Source organism: Aedes aegypti, chromosome 2 (genome assembly GCF_002204515.2).
Source record: "Aedes aegypti strain LVP_AGWG chromosome 2, AaegL5.0 Primary Assembly, whole genome shotgun sequence".
Classification (NCBI taxonomy): domain Eukaryota; kingdom Metazoa; phylum Arthropoda; class Insecta; order Diptera; family Culicidae; genus Aedes; species Aedes aegypti.
In genome coordinates, this window is record NC_035108.1 from 306,009,134 (window position 1) to 306,029,915 (window position 20,782).

At 39.1% G+C, this 20,782-nt stretch overlaps 1 protein-coding gene across 5 annotated transcripts in view; it reads right to left on the minus strand.

Annotated features, from left to right (window-relative positions):
• LOC23687432 (fibrous sheath CABYR-binding protein) overlaps positions 1-20,782 on the minus strand; it is a 330,422-nt gene that overhangs the window by 59,279 nt on the left and 250,361 nt on the right. For 4 of the 5 annotated variants that reach the window (XM_021845617.1, XM_021845614.1, XM_021845616.1 and 1 more), the window contains exon 4: positions 6,123-6,491. The exons of the other annotated variant lie outside the window; for it this stretch is intronic. In XM_021845617.1, coding sequence (XP_021701309.1) covers positions 6,123-6,491 — 369 coding nt within the window. The remainder of the gene's footprint in view (positions 1-6,122; positions 6,492-20,782) is intronic. 5 annotated transcript variants of the gene reach the window in all.

Consider the following 20,782-nt stretch of genomic DNA (forward strand, 5'->3'; position numbering starts at 1 on the left):
CACGAGGAACCCTGAAGAAATTCCCGGAGGAAATCTAAAGAAATTCCAGAAGAAACCATTGAGAAATGCCTTGAGGATTTTCCTCAGGAATTCCCGGAAAAATATAAAGAATGTTTCAAACTAACTCTAGAAGAATTCTTCCGGGGCAATTCCGAGGAATTTCTTGAGGAACTTTTGAGAATTCCTGAAAAAATCCAGAAGGAACTATGCAGGAAATTCGAAGGAATTCCTGGTAGACGAAAGTTCCGGATAAACTCTCAGGAAAAATCCCAGGAGGAAATCCCCGAAGAAACTCCTGGAGCAAATCCCCGGAGGAATTCCTGGCAAATTTTTAAACATTTTACTCTTTCCTTTGAAATTCCCTACTTTGCTTCGTTTCAAGATTGTTTTAAAAATTGTTTGCTTTCTTCTGGCATCCTTTGCTTCCACGCCTTCCTTCTTAAATCACTCTTAACTTTTGCACCTTTACCGAAAAAAAATCGAACTGGTTAACAAACATGTGTCAAACCAGATTTGGAACAGCCCAAATCTTGGTCCAAATCCGACCAAAAATGGACTAGCTGTTCCAAAAAATAGACCAGAAAACTGGTAGGTATAAAATAAAATTGGAACATCATTTGCCACACCGGTGTAAGCTCTGAATTTTAACATGGTCCAAAATTTGGACCAAACCTGTGATTTGGTGACGTTGTCCTTAGCACAAAATTGAATTACTTTGCCTTGCTATATTCTGAATTTCAAGTTGGCAGAACAATCGAGAAGAGTCTTTCAACTCATCGCGAGCCGCACAAAACGGAGCTGTGGGCCTGATGTTGTCCGCGGGCCATATATTAGGCAGCTATGCTCCAAACCTAATGTCACTCAAGGAAATTTTCAGTTTTACGGCAAGTTGTCGGCAGATACAGAAATTATGATTAAAGAATACCGGAGAACAATTCCAAAGATACAGTATTTGGCTCGAATCTGGTGGGAGCAAGGAGAGCTAGACCTAGAAAACGTGAGATATCCGAGAAACTGGAGACAAACAGCCCATAATCGAGCGAATTGGAGAAACATTTTGAGGCAAGTGGCGTCCAGAGGGATGTTTTACCAGCAGATATCAGTTATAGATTTTCCACGAATCTTTTCAGAAAATTAATGTAGGAATTCAAATGAACTGCTGAAGTGCTTGACAGAATATCCATAGAAATTGATCTATAGTCGTCCAAGGTTAGAAAATTGTATCAGGAACTTTCCAACGACTCTATCCAGAAATAAGACAATGATCCTTTCAATCCGTCAAAGGTCTAATCCATAATTAACAAAGAAAGATAACGACTGCAATTTGCTAAAATTTTAGCAATGAATGCGCCAAAAATTTGGTGAGATATTCAAATGGGAATGCACAAATAAATCGTAATGGATATCATCGTCACGGAAATGTTTCGCAGGCATCCGTTAGCAATCTTAAAAAGAATCGTTCTCAAAAATATCGCAAGGTTCATGAGCTTAAGGTCATTGAAGGTATCATTCAGATTAAATTGAGATAGATTACATATGTAACCATTATTTTTGTTCACATGACTGCTCTTAAAGAATTCCTGGAGAAATTCCTAAATAATTCCTGGAGAAACTCGGTAGCAAATCCTGGAGGAACTCTGAAGAAATTCTTGGAGGAATGCCCGGAGTAACGGAGTTAATCTGAAGGAATTCCAGACGGAGCTCTAGAGGGTTTCCCGGAGGAAGTATGGAGGAACTCCTGGAGGATCCCTTAAGGAATGCTTGGAAGAACACCGGATGAATTACTGGAGGAGCTCCGGAGAAATTGCTGAGGAACTCCGGAAGAACTGCTGAAGAATTCTTGGGGGAAATCCAGAAAAAAACTGGAGGAATTCGTGAAAGAACTACGGAATAATTCCAGAAGGAGCTATGAAGGAAATCCTAAGGAATTCCCGATGGAGGTATGGAGGAACTTCGGAGGATATGCTGGATAAAATTCAGAAGAATTTCTGAAAGAACTCCGGCAGAATTTCGGATGCAACTGAGGATAAATTACCGATGAAGCTCCGAAGGAATTTCTGGAAGAACTCTGAAAGAATTCCTGGAGGAACTCTGGACAAAATCCTAGATAATCTCCAAATAAAATCCTGGAGGAAATCCAAAGGCGTTCATGGAGAAACTCCGGGTGTGATTCTTGAGGAATTCCGGAAGCGTTTCTAGAGGAACTTTGATATAATTGCTTGACTGATCACGAAGAAATTTTCGAAGAAATTAAGGAGGAAACTCGAAGAAATTCCCGATGGAGTTCCAGGGACTTACTGGATGAAATCCAGATTAATCGCTGCTGGAACGCCAGAGGAATTTCTAGAGAAACTCTGGAAGAATTTCCGGTGGAAATCCGGAGGAAGTTCCGAATAATTGCTGGATGGAATCCACAGGAATTGCCGGAGGAAATCTGGAAGAATTTCTGGAAGGACTTAAAAAATCCTGGAGCAACTTTGGAGGAATTACACGAGGAACCCTGAAGAAATTCCCGGAGGAAATCTAAAGAAATTCCAGAAGAAACCATTGAGAAATGCCTTGAGGATTTTCCTCAGGAATTCCCGGAAAAATATAAAGAATGTTTCAAACTAACTCTAGAAGAATTCTTCCGGGGCAATTCCGAGGAATTTCTTGAGGAACTTTTGAGAATTCCTGAAAAAATCCAGAAGGAACTATGCAGGAAATTCGAAGGAATTCCTGGTAGACGAAAGTTCCGGATAAATTCTCAGGAAAAATCCCAGGAGGAAATCCCCGAAGAAACTCCTGGAGCAAATCCCCGGAGGAATTCCTGGCAAATTTTTAAACATTTTACTCTTTCCTTTGAAATTCCCTACTTTGCTTCGTTTCAAGATTGTTTTAAAAATTGTTTGCTTTCTTCTGGCATCCTTTGCTTCCACGCCTTCCTTCTTAAATCACTCTTAACTTTTGCACCTTTACCGAAAAAAAATCGAACTGGTTAACAAACATGTGTCAAACCAGATTTGGAACAGCCCAAATCTTGGTCCAAATCCGACCAAAAATGGACTAGCTGTTCCAAAAAATAGACCAGAAAACTGGTAGGTATAAAATAAAATTGGAACATCATTTGCCACACCGGTGTAAGCTCTGAATTTTAACATGGTCCAAAATTTTGACCAAACCTGTGATTTGGTGACGTTGTCCTTAGCACAAAATTGAATTACTTTGCCTTGCTATATTCTGAATTTCAAGTTGGCAGAACAATCGAGAAGAGTCTTTCAACTCATCGCGAGCCGCACAAAACGGAGCTGTGGGCCTGATGTTGTCCGCGGGCCATATATTAGGCAGCTATGCTCCAAACCTAATGTCACTCAAGGAAATTTTCAGTTTTACGGCAAGTTGTCGGCAGATACAGAAATTATGATTAAAGAATACCGGACAACAATTCCAAAGATACAGTATTTGGCTCGAATCTGGTGGGAGCAAGGAGAGCTAGACCTAGAAAAAGTGAGATATCCGAGAAACTGGAGACAAACAGCCCATAATCGAGCGAATTGGAGAAACATTTTGACGCAAGTGGCGTCCAGAGGGATGTTTTACCAGCAGATATCAGTTATAGATTTTCCACGAATCTTTTCAGAAAATTAATGTAGGAATTCAAATGAACTGCTGAAGTGCTTGACAGAATATCCATAGAAATTGATCTATAGTCGTCCAAGGTTAGAAAATTGTATCAGGAACTTTCCAACGACTCTATCCAGAAATAAGACAATGATCCTTTCAATCCGTCAAAGGTCTAATCCATAATTAACAAAGAAAGATAACGACTGCAATTTGCTAAAATTTTAGCAATGAATGCGCCAAAAATTTGGTGAGATATTCAAATGGGAATGCACAAATAAATCGTAATGGATATCATCGTCACGGAAATGTTTCGCAGGCATCCGTTAGCAATCTTAAAAAGAATCGTTCTCAAAAATATCGCAAGGTTCATGAGCTTAAGGTCATTGAAGGTATCATTCAGATTAAATTGAGATAGATTACATATGTAACCATTATTTTTGTTCACATGACGTTTCCACTGAGACGGATTTTAATTATCAGTGTTTTATAAACACTTTCACAGCTTTCAATGGAGAGCTGTATTGGTTAAAGTTGCATTTTTTTTTTAAACTGCAATAAGAACCCCGGGAGAAACCTCTTGCTAATCAGCCAAGTATTCTGCTGCGGGCAAATAAAAAGCATAGATTTTCACGAATCTTTTCAGCAAATTCATCAAAAAATCTGCAAAAAGGGTTTGTCAGCGAATAATATTGTTAGAAATAAATCAAATATTTCCCGAGGATTTCTTCAGTAATTCGCCAAGGGTTTCATTTAGAGTACTTCAAGATTTATATATTTCACCATTAATTTACCAACGCTTTATCCAGAAATAAAACAAACATTCTTCTAAACCATTGAAGATCTAATCCATTATAAAACATAAAGATGCGTGACTGTATTTGTCAAGATTCTTGAACTGAATATTTCGTAGGCACCAACCAATGATTCGTTAAAATCCTTGTCAAAATGCTGCAAGGTCTACGAGCATAAGGCCAATTAAGATACCTTAGGCATCCATCAAGGATCTGGACAAACATTTGCCATCATGTATAACAACACTAGGTATTTTTTTTACATTACGATTCAACTGGGACAGACAGCTTTCAATGGAGAGCTTTCTTGGTTAACGTTGTAATTTTGTAAAATAAATGTTGGGAGAACCTCGAGAAAAATCTCGGAATATATTTACAAAGAATCTCGCTAGGGATAAGCCAAATTTTGACGAGAAATTCATAAATAAGAATTTTAACGGAAATCTTGCCAACACATTTCCGTTAAAAATCTCGAGAGAGGTTTGCCAAGAATTCCATCCGGAATGACATCAGTTCTCAAAGAACTGGATAAGCAAAGTATTCAACGGAAACATACGAAAAGAAACTTATCACACAAGTTTTTGCTATAAATTCGCCGAGGGTAATGCAAGGAATCAGGTAGAGATCTCGAACGAAATATGTTCATTTCAGGGTATCTGACCACTGTGAACATTCAAGTTCAATATCAAAGTAGGTTATTTTGTATGAAAATCAGGCTTTTGTCGATCTTCACTTGCACGCTTAACTGTAGCATTACAGTACGACAAAACTTTTCTCATCAGCAAAAACTGATGTGGATTGCCGAACGCCACCACACCATTAGATTGGATGACGTACATCGGCGTCGTCGCAGAGCGAATAAGCATTTCAGTTTTCCCGCTACCAACTCGAGTGTGGTGGATGGCTTCTTTCGCTGTTCACCACCGCAGCAACTTGATGCGCGCAAACTTTCTGGTGGGTACAATACAAAGTGTGGAGTACCGAGGCTGCCTACGGTTAGGGGTTTTTGATTGACGTCAGCCAAGCGGTGAAATGTAGATGTGTTAAGCTGAGCAAATCTACAAAGAAAGGATCTCTCTCAAGTGATTGTGTGGGTATGGTGATTTGAATTCAGCATGAAGTGCAACGACAGGATGAAATAAGCGGAACAATTTAGGCATTGAATTTGTTGTGTGTCAAAATTATACTTCTACATAGTTTGTCAAGTAAAAATATTGTTTTAGTTTGGTATGTAACAATGAATAGGTGAACAGATTGTATAAAACTTTTACTTGTTACTTATTTCTTATCAGTTTATGTTTTCAATTAAATTGCACTTGAAATAATCTTGAATACTGAAGAATGCTAGGTGACAATAACGACCTGTAGTAAAGGTCCATTGAAAATCAATGGAGCGTCAATAGAAAAAATGGTTACCGGGATGTAAATAAGGGTGCATAAAGCCATCAGCTTCTAAAATAACAAAAGGGAATATTCCCCCTTCTTCTTACCTCTAGTACAACTTTATAGCGGTAACTTGAGAACCCTTTTTTCAACCCATGGCGCCCTGTTTTCGCCCAAGGATCGTTAGTCACCAAAAACAGCAGACAAACGACTTACCCAACAATGACAAAACACGAAACATCTTTATCCTCAATCCCGGGGGTGACCAACCATGATGGATCAGGGAAAAAAAAAGAAACTATTGCTAACAAAACCCATATGAACGGGCTGGAGTATGCCACTTACCTCTTCAGGAACTTTCTCGCACTCGCCGTTCACCTTCTCTTCGCCTTCCTTCTCCTTCTTGGCGGGCTTTTGTTTGTCCTTCTTGCTGAACGAGATACTTCGGAAGGACCATTTCTTTTTGACCTTTTTGGGCTTTTTATTGCTGTCCTCTGCGGCGGCCTTGCTGTCGTTTAGGGTTTCGTCGGCGCTGCCGTTTTCCTGTGTCTTGTTGGCCGCATCCGAGTCCGACTCGGCGGCTGCAGGTGTCTTCTCTGTGACTGGGGAACTGGCACTGGCAGTGGCGCTGGCATCGCCGCCGCCATCTTTGCTCTCTTTTTCTGTGCTGGAGTCTTTCTCGTTTTCGGCGGCATCCGATTCAACCTTCTTTTCCTATGGAATTGGGGCCGATATGTCGATAGGGCGCAGTATAGATACAGGCGGCAAACAGGGTGACAATTCCGAATGGATTTACATCATGTACATGGCGCGAAGGGGGTTAAGTGTGGTGACCCGATGAGTGTAAATTTGTTTGAAAAAAAACGGGGAAAGACAAAAACGGTTTTGATTAGTTTGATGATTGTTAATTTTTGTTTGATTGTTATTTTTGTTTCAATCTAGCGGTCGGGTAAATTATGATAAGATTATCGTTTCCTGATTGGAGCTGATATGATGCAGAGAGTTATTCTTGGCGAAACGGACGTGACCGTTTGGAAATGACTGAATTATTAATGAACGATGAATGACGAACAAGTAAAACAGACAATCTCACACTCAAAACGAAAAAGCGAGCTTTTCTACTAGAAACGTTTATGCGAGCATGGTTTGGAAATGCGCCCGAATGTATACCTCTCGACGATGCCGTTGGCTGAGAGCACGTCAATACACCCACCAGCTATGTGCTCTCTAGCCGCACCATCAAGTCCTACCCACTGACAGATTGTCTAGCTTAGTGTTTCCCAACCGGTAGTCCACGGGCTCCTAATGGGCCGTGACGACTTCTCAAGGGGTCCGCAAAGTCGTTTGTTAATAGGTGTCGTATTTTTTTTTATTGATGAATAAACGTGAGACATATTTCAGAAGATTTCTTCGACAAAGAGATCAGATCGGCAGAAAATACGTAAGTTCGCCTACATAGTTTTGAAATATAAGTTATTTTGTTTTTGTTTAAAATAAGCAATTAATTCTAACATACCGTCAACCTACCAGTGCCCGCTCATGTTTCAGTAGCCCGCTCACTAGTTTAAAAAGTAAGGTAATTTAAGTAAATACGCAAAAGATTGTGAACAGTATAATTCAATTTGTCGATTTGAATCGTCTAGTGGCTATAGGTCTTATATTTACTTTGTTTAAACGATATATGAGACAACATTGAGTATGATTGTGGTGTTTGTGTCGGAGAATTTGAACCCACTGAGTCGATTACTTATTAAATTTCCGGCATATTTCAAGCTCGATCTTTAACAAAATTTTGCCAGCTTGCTTGAAAATTTCTTTAAATTTCCTTGTCGAATATTTTATGGACTAAAGAAATTTGAAACACTTCACTGTTTCTCCATTGACGAAATTCTCTCAAATTTTCCAGCATGATAATTTATACAGTTTTTAACTGCCATCTTTTATAGTGATACTTAGACAATTACTAATTATCATTTTCATTTTGCAGCGTTTGGTGGGGTAATAAGAGTGCAAGTCAATCCAAAGTTGATGGAAGGAGGGGTAATAACAGAATAGTCTAATAAAAGTAGGATTGGGTTAGGATATTAGGTAAATGGTATGGACTCTCAATTTGTGTGATTTGTGCTAACGTAAGAGCAACACGACATTCACGAAACGCGACGCGAGACAAGACATAATACTTACAGTTCCTACAAACGTCAAAAAAGCTTAAAAATTACCTTTCTGTCGACCGGTTTCGAGCACGATGTAGCCCATCTACGGGGCAATGTCGGATACAATAGAGCAGAATTTTTGGCCGACTTCACGTACAATTAAACTTTCTATTCCCCATGATAACTCTAGAACCCCATTAAGGTGAAGATGAATCGAAACCAAACTTCAAATTGCTGACCTTCTGGAGGAGCCTAGTTCAGATTCTTTTCTGCCAGCCGAAGATTACTGTAGAGTCCTCCCACAATGCAATCAACAGGCCTGTCAGATATATCAAAATTAATTTGAATTTAAATCGTCCAGATAATTCAGAAAATTGTAATCTTCCCAACTACATAGCCTGCTGGATATTTTTATTGGATGTTGGTAAGATCCCTTTACAGAAGTTCCATATTAGACTCTAGGAAAGATGTTAGGTAGTCTCCTAGTTTAATTCTCAATTCTCAGTGAACTCAGTAGACTCCAGATAATAATAGCAGAATTCTTACATTATTAGTGGTGGATTGCAGACGTACCTTTTGCGTGTACCTGCCAAAGCAAGTAGCAAAGTTGATGTTACACAATTCTTGAAGTGTTCTCTAACACCAAATCTCAAAAAACAAGAAATAAAACCAGTAATTCTTCAAACCAACACAAATCCAATCATAATCCTCTCACAAAACTGAAGTGGCCCACTCTAGACACGGTATTGGAAAGCAATTTTCAAGTATCTCTTAAAACTTGTAACCATGCACTTATGACAGTCCTCAACACTTCAATAAACCTTCCACTAGAAGTTCTCAAGATAAGGGACCGTCCATTAATTACGTAAGACAATTTTAGCGATTTTTCAACCCCCCGCCACCCAAGGTAAGATTGTTTTATGAAAATTCAAAATAATTTTATGGCGCTTAAGAAATGTTAAGCCCCACCTCCTCCCCAACACCCCATACGTAATTAATGGACGATCCCTAAGTTGAACTCACAATATATTTATCATGTTGGTTTGGTTAACGAAATTATAAATACTGTTTCATAATATTATCATTAATTAAACAAAATGCAAATGAAAACATCTGTGATGATAGCTTTTCGTTATTTCTTTCGATACCTTGTCACGCTTATTAAATCATGAATATCATGCATGAAACACTCGAAGCACACAATGCGCCTCAAAAATATTGAGTTATCAGAAAAACAATTTCATCAATTTGATACACGAAAATGTTGAACATTCAAAAATACATGGATTCTCCCATCAGGATTCATCCCAAAGCATCGATAATTACAGTCATGGCTGTAGTTTTACTCAACGCCATCATAGAATCATCATAAATTTTGCTGAACTCGGGCAAGTGTAACAAGTAGACTCAAGACGATCTTGTTGCAGACAAACTGATCTTCTTGAAGAACGTAATAAGATTCGTACGTTTTATTCAAGAGGAGTATATTTTGACGTTTGTTTATTTACACTTTCCGTTTTTGCTGTAAAGTTTTCGCACCTACAATAATTACCGCATGAATACTGCAAAATTACTAAAGGTAGGTATTTCCAGATTTCGTGAACGTCGTAAAAAGGCCAGAAGCACACCTCCATGCTGGCTGAATATTCAGCAACTTAATATTCCTCATGATAACTCCGCAACGCCATTAATATTCGTCAAACTCAAGACAAATCAGGATTTAAAATAATAGGAAATTTACGAAATTGAATGGCTTAATATAAGAGTTATTTGAAATACTCATAGCTATTGATCAACAATTAAGTAGCATTGCTACAGATGAAAGAGTTGTGCTCCGTAAGTTCAAAAATATTAAAACATCAGGAGTTCATACTCTTGCGCAAGAACGTGTTCTTGGAGATAAGTACAAGAGTTTCACAAAACTGTTGCCAAGGTCACTTACTCATATTTAAAATGAAGTTTTATGTGGTGCATCCGAAGTTATCTTAAAAATGAGTTCGAAACCAAAAATGGTCCAAAATCGTTTGTACTGGATGAAAATTACTATAAAACCTAGAAGAATACGCAAATCTACAATAAAACTATCATAAACATAAATAAAACCAGTAAAATTCTAAATTGTTACTTGGGAAGGATATCTGTTGATTCATTAGAAAATCTTTCCACAAAATTTGATTTTAGGCACATCATTTTTAAGGGGTCCGCAGGACGTTTGAAGAACTTCAAAGCGGACCCCAGCTTTGCAAAGGTTGGGAGCCACTGGTCCGGTCAAGTTCAGCGCTGCAACTGTGTTTTACCTACCCCCACAATCGGAAAGCCCGTGTTTGCGCTAATGCTCTCTCTCAGTGATGAATCATAAATAACGGGGTTTGATTACAAACACCAGAATTATTTTCAAATCCTATAAATATCAAATTTTATGCATCGTTTAATCCGCTGGGCGATCGGAATAGCGCCATTAGGTACACTCTATCGCAGTGCGCCGGAAGGAAGGTGTGCGGCACGTGTTGGTAACACTCGAGTGGAGGAGCCGTAAATCGCAGGGTACACACAATTTGACCGGACAACTTTCAGTTGCGCGTTAGATGCACGGAATGGGATGGGAGTTGGTCCGGTGATTCGAGATTAGGTAAAACAGGTTGATTGAGATAGGATTAGAGAGAAGCGCTATTGGATTGAGGGATGCCGCATCACATCCTGACCACATAACCTGCTCATAAACACAGCTACAGTTGTGTTCAGAATAATAGTAGTGAAAGCAGATTTCCATACAAAATGCTCAACTTTGGCATGCTGTCACTTTGTTTCCATATTAGCAATCGGCATGCAATTTTGGCAGTGAACTACAAATACACTCAATTTCATTATCACAAGATTTGAAAATTTTCACACTACCGGTTAAAAAGTTAAGCACCAGGTGAAATCGCTCAAAATAATAGTAGTTTTAATAATTTAAATATCTGCTGTATTTTGAGTTTTTGAATTTTTCTTTATTCATCGTTTCAACCATTTCCACCCAAGCTATAAATGTATAAGCAAGCCAATTTTTTATGACATTGTTGTTGTACAAAAATTTACAAAAGAAAAACTACTATTATTTTGAGCGATTTCACCTGGTGCTTAACTTTTTAGCCGGTGGTGTGAAATTTTCCAAATTTTGTGATAATGAAATTGAGTTTATTTTTAGTTCACTGCCAAAATTTCATGCCGATTGCTAATATGGAAACAAAGTTACAGCATGCCAAAGTTGAGCATTTTGTATGAAAATCTGCTTTCACTACTATTATTTTGAACACAACTGTATATTAATAGTAAGTAAATATAATCTCGATATCGGGATTGCTCTCTCCTAAATTTTATTTTTTCGTTTCAGATTTTTAACATAATTTGTTAGCTTTTTAATTTGTATTTCCCCATTTGTAAAAAAAAAATAACTATCAGTCGTAAAACAATCAATAATATCCGTAAAACAACATGCTACAAATTTAGTAATTTTTCGACATTCTATGAATCAAGTTTTATTATAACCCAACCAGCGGCAGCAATTCTGCATAAAATCTTACAAATGTTGTATAACATTAAGATTGCATTATAATGTTCTAATGCAAAGATCTAATAAAGATTTCGTAATAGTGTATTGTTGTTACAATTATGATAGAACTTGTTCTATTCTAGTAATCATTAGCGAAACAAGGATATTGAAATGAGATGAAATTGTAAGATATTCATGGAGATAACCAAATTTCGCTGTCATCTTATTTTGATAATGGGGTATTAGTTTGGGTTAATGAGGGTGGCAGCACACAGTTGCACAGATGTATATTCTCAGAAGTATCATATCAAAAAGTCCATAAAAGATTTCTCGTGGCAATCTACACCGATCACGATATCCACATTATTTCCCTTTATTACGTTACCCTTTCTCTTCGACGTACCTCTCTGCTGCCAAGAACGTGTTTCTATTTTCAGTTATTCTCAGCACTCGCAAGACCCCCACTCCAAAGGTTCATCGAGAAGCCTAACTATCATCCCATCAAAGTTGAGTTATTAAACGGATGTTTATAATTTTCTATTCGATTCAGTGATTTAAAGAAATTTTCACCTACGCCCCTGCGCTCCCACTTGGCCCCGTACAAGTTGACCACACCGGCGGTGTTCAACACGATAGCCTCTCACAGACCATACGGGTTCTAGGTGATCTCCTCACAAGATATGTAATTTTTCCTATCCCCTCCTCCTCTTCTCGAGTGGGGTTTTTCATTTCAAATCAAAACAATCGGCATCGTCCAACCGAACAACAAATGGGAAGGGGGTCGTGCGGAACGAGAGGGCTAAATAGACAGCGCAACAGGCAGTCTCGGATATTGACGCGGAACAAGCCAAAACGCATGGGATCCGTCAAGGTGTACGATATGACTTCGTGTTGAATGAAGACCTCATCATCATCATCATGGTCGTCGTTGAGCCTCTCGAGACGCATTTCGTCGGATTTTTTGTTGTTCGATAGGGTAGAATTCACTTTGAATAATTACGTGTATAACTGTTTCAATTCGGGAAATAATTACTTTTCTTATTCAAAAGAGAAATGGACGAAAAAGTACGAAGATTGTTGTATGTGTGTATGCGGAGCGTATGGATTCACGCGATCATCCGATGAAAACGAAGAATGGTTTTAATAGAAAAGAAAACGGTGTGCATCATATCACTCGCACTTGCGGCAACAGATACAAGTTTGAACGCGCGGTCAATCGGGGTTCGAGAGTTCTTTATTTTAATGAAGTCGATTGGTACGCGATCGAATAGCTAGATGGGCAGAGTTCGTGGCACGAAGTGTTCAGAGATGAACCGATACGTAATGTATACTTCAATTTCGATTTGGACTTTTCCGTATCCTCTACCTTCCTCCAAGTTTTGCACGTGGTGTATTGTGGTAGAATTTCTGAACAAAAACCGGGGAAGTTTGCTAAAGCAATTCTGGATATACTATAGTATACTGATACTGTATACTGAAGAAATCCTTGGTGGAATTCTACAACAATCCCTGAAGAAATTTATTTTAATTATTAAATTTCAAGGTAATCCTCCAGCTTTAGAAGTGAATATGCATCTCTATTCTTAGCAACGAATATTATTCGGTTAAATTTTAGATCGGATCGGCAATGCTATTCATAAGCTTCAAACGGCCACTATGAATAAAAAACGGACTTTAAACCGTAATCTTTGCTCTTTTACTCTTCATAAAACTGTACTCCCGTCCAATTAAAGCTTTCTTCACAATGCTTCAATGGGGCCCCATTAACTCTTCTCCGGTCACGGGAGTCAATCAATGCGAATAAGACATCATGATCGATGGCCGAGCGCTTCGACTCTTTACACAGTAGCCTCTGCTCGGTCAAGGATTCCGGACCATTCGCAAAGCTGCTGCAGTTCATTGTGCCCTTTGATCGATCCTCTTCCATCATCCGACGACGTCGTAATGCTCGTCGTGAGAAGTGATGCGCGAAACCGTTATAATCGATGACCTTGTTGCCAGCCGACCACAGCACAGCCAGAGTTCGAATCCCGCGTCCCATCACAAGACTGATTTCGCCTGTCAGAGCTGAACTGAAATTGATCGGTGCTAATTAATCATGTGCAATACAGTGCAACCCATAATCATCGTACCCCGCCGTTTGCCGATACGAGGCAATAGAGGAATAATCTCCCGTCTCGGGCACAACAGTAAACGAGCAATTTGCCCAATAACAATGAAACAAAGCAATGAATTCAGTCGTCTTGCGAAGAGATTGGGTTATCATCGGCTTCTAACGGATTGTGCTAATTTTAATTCACTACACCAGGAAGAACGAATCCGCTGATTGTGATTAGTTGCGAACTCGGGCTCGTGGGTTAATGGTTTGAGCACGGGACGTCTAGGCCCCAGGAGTACGTACTACGTATTCTAAATTTATCTATGCTCTTTTGGCGGATAGCGGAGGTATTCAACGCTAAACATCGATTGATGCCAGAAACTCCCTCATGTGGTGCAGGAGACCCACCATGAAGAAGTCGGTTGCCTGCCATTTGATAACGTCATTAAAAATCCTCATTACGGTACCTCACACTGCATAGTGGCTCGAAAACGGACAGAATCTCGAAAATGAAAGTGGGTTTCTCCGAATTATTTTCTTCACACTTGTGACTGGCGTGGTTTAAATGTTACGGTCACTTGAGGCCTCAGTAAATTATAACTCGTCAAAAACATATAAAATAAATCTCGCGTAACTTTTTGAAAGGACCTATGTACAAAATAAAGGATTCTCTAATCTCTCGCTCTCGATTGTAGAAGTACAACACTAAAGCCTTTGAGAAGAGAGCCTCTCAATGTTAGATAGATCCTTTTAAAAAGTTACGCGAGAGATCATTCTGTATGACTCATCAGCGTTATGTAGCTTTCGAACCACTTAACTTTTGAATGGTGTGATGGGTGAAGAGTTTGATTCCGCAATATGAATAATCTTCTATATATAAATAAAAATGGAATGGTGTATATCACGAAATGACTTGAGAACGGGTCAACGGATTTTCACAGATCTTTCACTGCTGTACTCAGCTGTATAGCATTTTGAATTTACATAGGTATCTTAGAAGAATGCTTATTAAAATGATCCTCGAAACATGTGCCTGGAATTTGAATCGGAACAGCACATATGAGTCGGAAAACATTTCAACAAATTCACGCAAACTGAATTATTGCGCGAAAAATCAATAAAAAGCATGCCATTTGTTTAAAAAGTTCACTAAGACTATAGTAGCTCGCGATTCGATTAAATAGAGGAATGTGGGGCAAGATGGAGACGCTCAGGTTTTGTCATAAATTTTCTTTATAATGAGATGCATAATATGAGGAATGTTGGCAAAACATCAAAACATCAATTTAATTAACTCTTTACGTGTGGTAAAGATGGAAAAAATATGAGTGAAACTATGAAAAAATTCACGTGCACAGGTGGGATTCAAACTTTTGAACCATGTATGCTAGACGAGTGTTTTACCAACTAAGCTACCGAGCCACTTTATGACCCAATAACTCAGAAGGTCACAAGTTTCGAATTCAAATCCAAACAACTCCGCAGGTATCCTTCATAACTCATATCCATCTCAAAAATCACCTTAAAGGATTAAGATTGGTTTTGTTGAAATTGCATTGATTCTAATTTAACCATTTATCGTAAAATAATTCACATTTTAATCAAATTTATTTTTAACCGAGCTGTTCCGTAATTATCTTCCCCCGAAGGAGTGGTCGTATTGACCGGAAGCGGCCATTTGGCATAAGAGCTATTATGTCAAATGTCCTTTATGCCAAACGGCGTTATGCCAAATGGTTTTATACCAAATGACTCAGACACGTCTTGAACTGCACAGTAAAAAAAATCAACAAACCAATCATCATACAATTTGAAAAATTTCTTATCAAAACACTGCTATGGATCGTGTGAAGTGTATCTTGGGATTCCTTTTGCAACAGTGTTTTATAAATAACGGACGCTTTCTAACAACGATCTCTTGAAAGTTTTATAAATATGTTAATTACTTAATCCTTTCTTTCCCACTACTTTACTCGACAATTTTTTCACGAAAAAAACTTTTTATAAAAAGTGCTTGCACAAACAATGTTGCAGAAACTCAGTTGCTCATTGATTCATATTCTTATGCAGCCTACAGGCGACTCAACCCGTTTGACCAACATTGACTTCGTCTCCAGGTTGGTGTTCATGTTGGCACTGAGTAATTCTTGCTGTGACCGGCCCATTATTTGCAATAGGGCGATATTCAAAACTAAAAAGACAATAGACGGCTCTTTTTCAGTGGTAGTAAAATCGAAATCCTTAAACAAAAAAAGCACCATGGCAGATGAACTAAACACAAAAAGTTATCTATTCACATTAAGCTTGATTTCTAATCACTACTTTTTCGATCCAGTTTCCTAATTGCTAGTAATTTACTTATTACATTATTTTCCATACGTTTTGACAGCTCTCAACTACCATTCTTCCATGCGCTTGTGTTGAAAGTTTGAGAAATTTGAGAATCCAGCGTAGCGCGATCAGTGAGTGGAATACAAACATCAGTGTCACCGCTCGGCGGCCAGTGAGAGAAACTGAATGTTCGAAAGCTTGTTGTCTGTACTTTTTGCCGCTGGCGCAAACGAAATAAACAGTCGCGCCTGGAATGCGCCTGGAATTTCTATAGGAATTCTTCCGAAATTCCTTCATGGATTTCATCTGTAATTCCTTCTTCGATACCACCAGGACTTCCTATTTCTTATTTAATCAAGATTATGTCTAGTGGTTTAACTTTAAATTCCTGTAAGAATTCCTTTAGGAATTCCTTCCGAATTTTTATCTGAAATTTCTCATGGAATTTCATCATTAGGAGTTCCTCAAGAGATTGCATCAGGAGTTTTTCTGGAAATTCATTTAAAAGTTTTTTTCAGGAATCCCATTAGGAGAACATAAAAAGTTTCCATTAGAAGTTCTTGTAAGGATTCCACCAGGAATTCCTTCAGAGATTCCAATAGGAACTCCGTCAAAAGTTCCTCCACGGATTCCATCAGTAGTTCCTCTAGGGTTCAGGAGTTATTCTAGCGATTTAATCATGAGTTCGTACAGAATTCCATCAGATTCTATCATGAATTCCACAAAGGATTCCATCAGGAGTCCCTCTAGGGATTTCATCGGAAGTTTCTTCTAGGATTCCATCTGGAATTCCTTCAGAAAATTTTAGCATGAGTTCCTCCTGGGATTCCATCTGGAAGTCCTCCAGGGATTCTATCAGGAGTTTCTCTAGAGATTCCATCAGGAGTTCTATTAGTGATTTCATCAGAAGTTCCTACAATGATTCCATCAGGAATATCCAAAAGAATTCATCCAAGGATTCCATCAGGAGTTTCTCTAAGGATTTCACCTAGAACTCATCTACCGATTCCATCAGGATCTCCTCTAGCAATTGCATCAGGAGTTCCTTCAGAGATTACACCTGGATTTCCTACAGGGGATTCTATCTGGAATTCCTCCAGGAGATTCTACCAGGAATTCCTTCAGAGATTCCACCTGGAGTTCCTACAGGGAGTCTAACAGGAGTTTTTCTAGGGATTTCACCAGGAGTTCTTCTAGGGATTTTATCAAGAGTTTCTCCAAATATTTCATTAAGAGTTCCTTCAAGAATATTTTAAGGAATCCATCCAAGGATTCCATCAGAAGTCCCTCTAGAGATTCCTTCAAACGTTCTTCTGGGGTTTCATCAGAAATTCTTCTAGCAATTCCGTTAGGATTTCTTTCTGGGATTCCATCAGGGATTCCTCCAGGGGATTCTATCAGACGTTCGAATTGAGATTCCATCAGGAGTTCGTTCAAAGATTCCACCAGGAGTTCCTTCAGAGATTCCATTTGGAATTCCTCCAGAGAGTCCATCAGGAGTTCTTCTAGAAATTCCATCAGAAGTTTCACCAGGAGTTCCTTCAGATATTAAACCTTGAATTCCTCCTTGGCATTCCATCAGGAGTTCGTCTAGAGATTCCATCAGGACGATCTCCACATGGAACTCCTACAGGGATTTTATCAGGAGTTTCTTTAGAGATTCCATCAGGAGTTCATCTAGGGATTTCGTCAGGAATGCAATGATTCCATCAGGAGTTCCTTCAGGATTATGTTTAGGAGTTGATTCAAGGATTTCATCAGGAGTTCCTCCTTTTACTGAAACTAGCTTAGATTAAGGTGGAGCAGAAAAAGCTTATAAGTTCCAAAAGTCATATTAGTTGAAGTAAAATGTGAGCTGTATTTCAATTGTAGAAACCATCTCGGTTTATAAGGGTGATCGGAATATGGAAAAATATATTAGAAATATGTAAGTTAAGTAAACATCCAACAATTTCTTCAATGAGAATTTGAGATTCTGGCTCTAGATCGAACCACTGTGCAATGCAGCGCATGGTGGGAGTCTCCATTGATGGCGCTATTTATAACGGCAGATCCTGATAAATGGATCCCCCAGGATGGATACGAGCTGAATGGAATTGAGAGCTGGGAAGCCACGATGAAATAATTGAATCCGACATGGATCCGCGCTTCCCTTTCGGCAGGCAGTGTGGTTTCTCACAGCTGTCTGTCTGTCTGATGAGTTCCGTCGTCGTCGTCGTCGTCGTCTTCGTCGAAGGGAACAGCCGATAATTTCATCATAAAGCACACCGTGGATCAATAGCAACCCGCCAACGACGGCGTTGAGTGTAATACCGTACTTAACCCGGGGGCTTAAGTCGAATGGGTGGTGGCGAAAAGTGGCAATATAAGCGCAAGCAGCGCATGATTTATGGATCGCTACCGCTAACTTGCGTACGAAACAGGTAAAAAAGCGTGTCTACCCGAGCAGGAACCAACTCGGTTCTATCCTATGCATACCATATTTGAACTCCTTGATTAGGTATTGTTCAGTAGTCCACTTTCACAACTTAATTAGACATTATTATGGTTTGAAAATATTGTTCAAAACAATCAAAATATTTTATAAGACTATTCTAAAGCTATTGAGGATTGCTTAAGGTATTGCACTACTATTGAAAAATTTCACTTCTATATTAAAACTCATCAATTATTGATATATTGCAATACCTGATCGAATTATCAGTATGGTGTTTGTAGAATATGCATAGATTTTATGAGGTAAACTTAAGCAGGACTCTTTCATATTATTTCAAATGGTATGTATTGGAATTTTTCTATAATTATCTTCTGCTCGGGTAGAGCCGCTTGAAAAGGCCTCGAATAACACTTCGAAACAAAGGGAATGCTTCCAACATAAACGCTTGAAATGCGATGAGCAGAGAGTATAAGGGTCTTCCATAAACGAGTGCGTAAAACTAGTTTAATGCCAACCGTTGGGCTCCGTGCCCGTAAGGGCAGTAAAATTAATTATCGTTCTGCGGATATGAGCAAGCTTGCCCACGCTTCACTCCGACGGTGCCAGCAGGATACCCGCAGTGTCGGAGTTACAACCAAAGAGCAACTTTGTTGCAGCCGAAGCGGCGCTGAACAAGGAGGCTGTCTTCAACAGGGTATCGGCGGATTATAATTGAACTTCGTCGTTGGATCCACGCTAATCCAGTTTCATTAATGATTCATTGCAATGGTACTTCCCACGGGTTCGATTTGAAATCACTTGCACGAGAACAAGTTTGAAGATTGTGATTTCTTTCAGTCGGAATAGGTATTGGGAACGTGTGTGGTTTGAAAACCACATTGCTAACACACATCGCTCATTTGATATTCAATACGAATATTCATATGTTTTAAGTAGAAGATGATTGGCAAGAAGTAAAATTTTACGTGTTTTTTTACAATGTTTCCCCGTTTTATAATACCTTGAATCAGTCAAGTGTATTATGGCACGACAACATTTTAAGGAGGATTTCGCTAAAAATTTGCCAACAGTCAACGGTAAACTGATGGTACACTTCTCCAGTGTGAAGAAGAATCATGGTTAGTAAAACAGCAGTTGCTTCTAGATAACCGAGAATACCTCTGCATTTCCACGGGCATCTAGGACAAAGGAATGTTGGAACGGCTCCGACACACAAATTTCCCACAATTCACCGAAAATTATGCTGTGGAGTTTAGGGTATGGCTTCAATTTATCTTCAACGTACTAGAAATCCACCAGGAGTATTCCAGTAAAAAATCTCTCAAAGTGCTCTTGGACAGTTTCATTGAAAATTCATCAATTATCTGTCGATAACTTCAGACAAGAATCTGTCGATGTCTCACAATCAATCGTAAGGATTTTCTCTAAGAACTCCAAAAATGTTGTCATCGTTTTTTCTAATGCGTATCTTGTATCAAAAAACGTCGACAGCAGCTCGCCTCTAATCCAGAGTCTAGAGTTTAACTAAATAGCTCCCAGAACTTTTAAATAATCGGAATCTTCTGAAATAATAATTGAATATTCTTCATAATGCATCTCTTTAAGTTGTCGTCCTTTTCCGAAGTTTGCAGTAAAACAATCCATTTTTGGTAGTTCTACTACAAATTTGGATGAACCCGCAGTCCCCATCCCAGTCGCATCAACCTTCAATTTCTCCGTCAATCATGCAGTCAGTGCAAGCCCGTTAGACGATGGCGGCGCCAAGATGCGTCAAAACAAGCTCCACAGGAAAGTAATCAAAGGTCAAAAATCAACTTTGATTGCAATTACCGGCAGCAGCCGTCACTGACTTCGGTATGCTGCTGATGGCAGGAGTTATCTTCTTTCTCGATGCATCGTCTGACTCAACCAATTCGAAAAACAAACACTGGAAGCAATAATATAAACTATTGCTCGACTATTTGTTATTTTTAGAATCACTTCTCGATGGAATGCACCCACAAATTTTCCAAACAATCGTGCAGTAGTCTAATGGCGGACTTCGAACCGATAGTGCAGTGTTGAATTAACGGGGAGCGTTGTTTTGTAGTGTTCTGAGGTTCTACCTACTAACAATTGCGTCCATTTTCTGACAAATGAGTCGTGGAATTGGTGTTATCGCTCGCTGCCCTAGTCTGGGTTGGTGGTCAGGGATCGAATTGCCATAGTGTAAGCAAACGGATCACGTTGCCGATGGCGCAAGCTGATTAGTCTTGTTCGATTCGTGTTCCCAATCTCATGTTTGGAAATCGTGATATGGGGGAATGCGCAGGGAATTTAGGGCACGGAATTTGTTGATTGGGTTGGGATTCTTAGTAGAGGCTGTTTGTTTGTGGTAAATTTTAGTCACGTAATTCAACAGTATTGCGAAAGAATTGTGAGTTTCTCTCGAACGTGATTGATCAGGTTATAGGA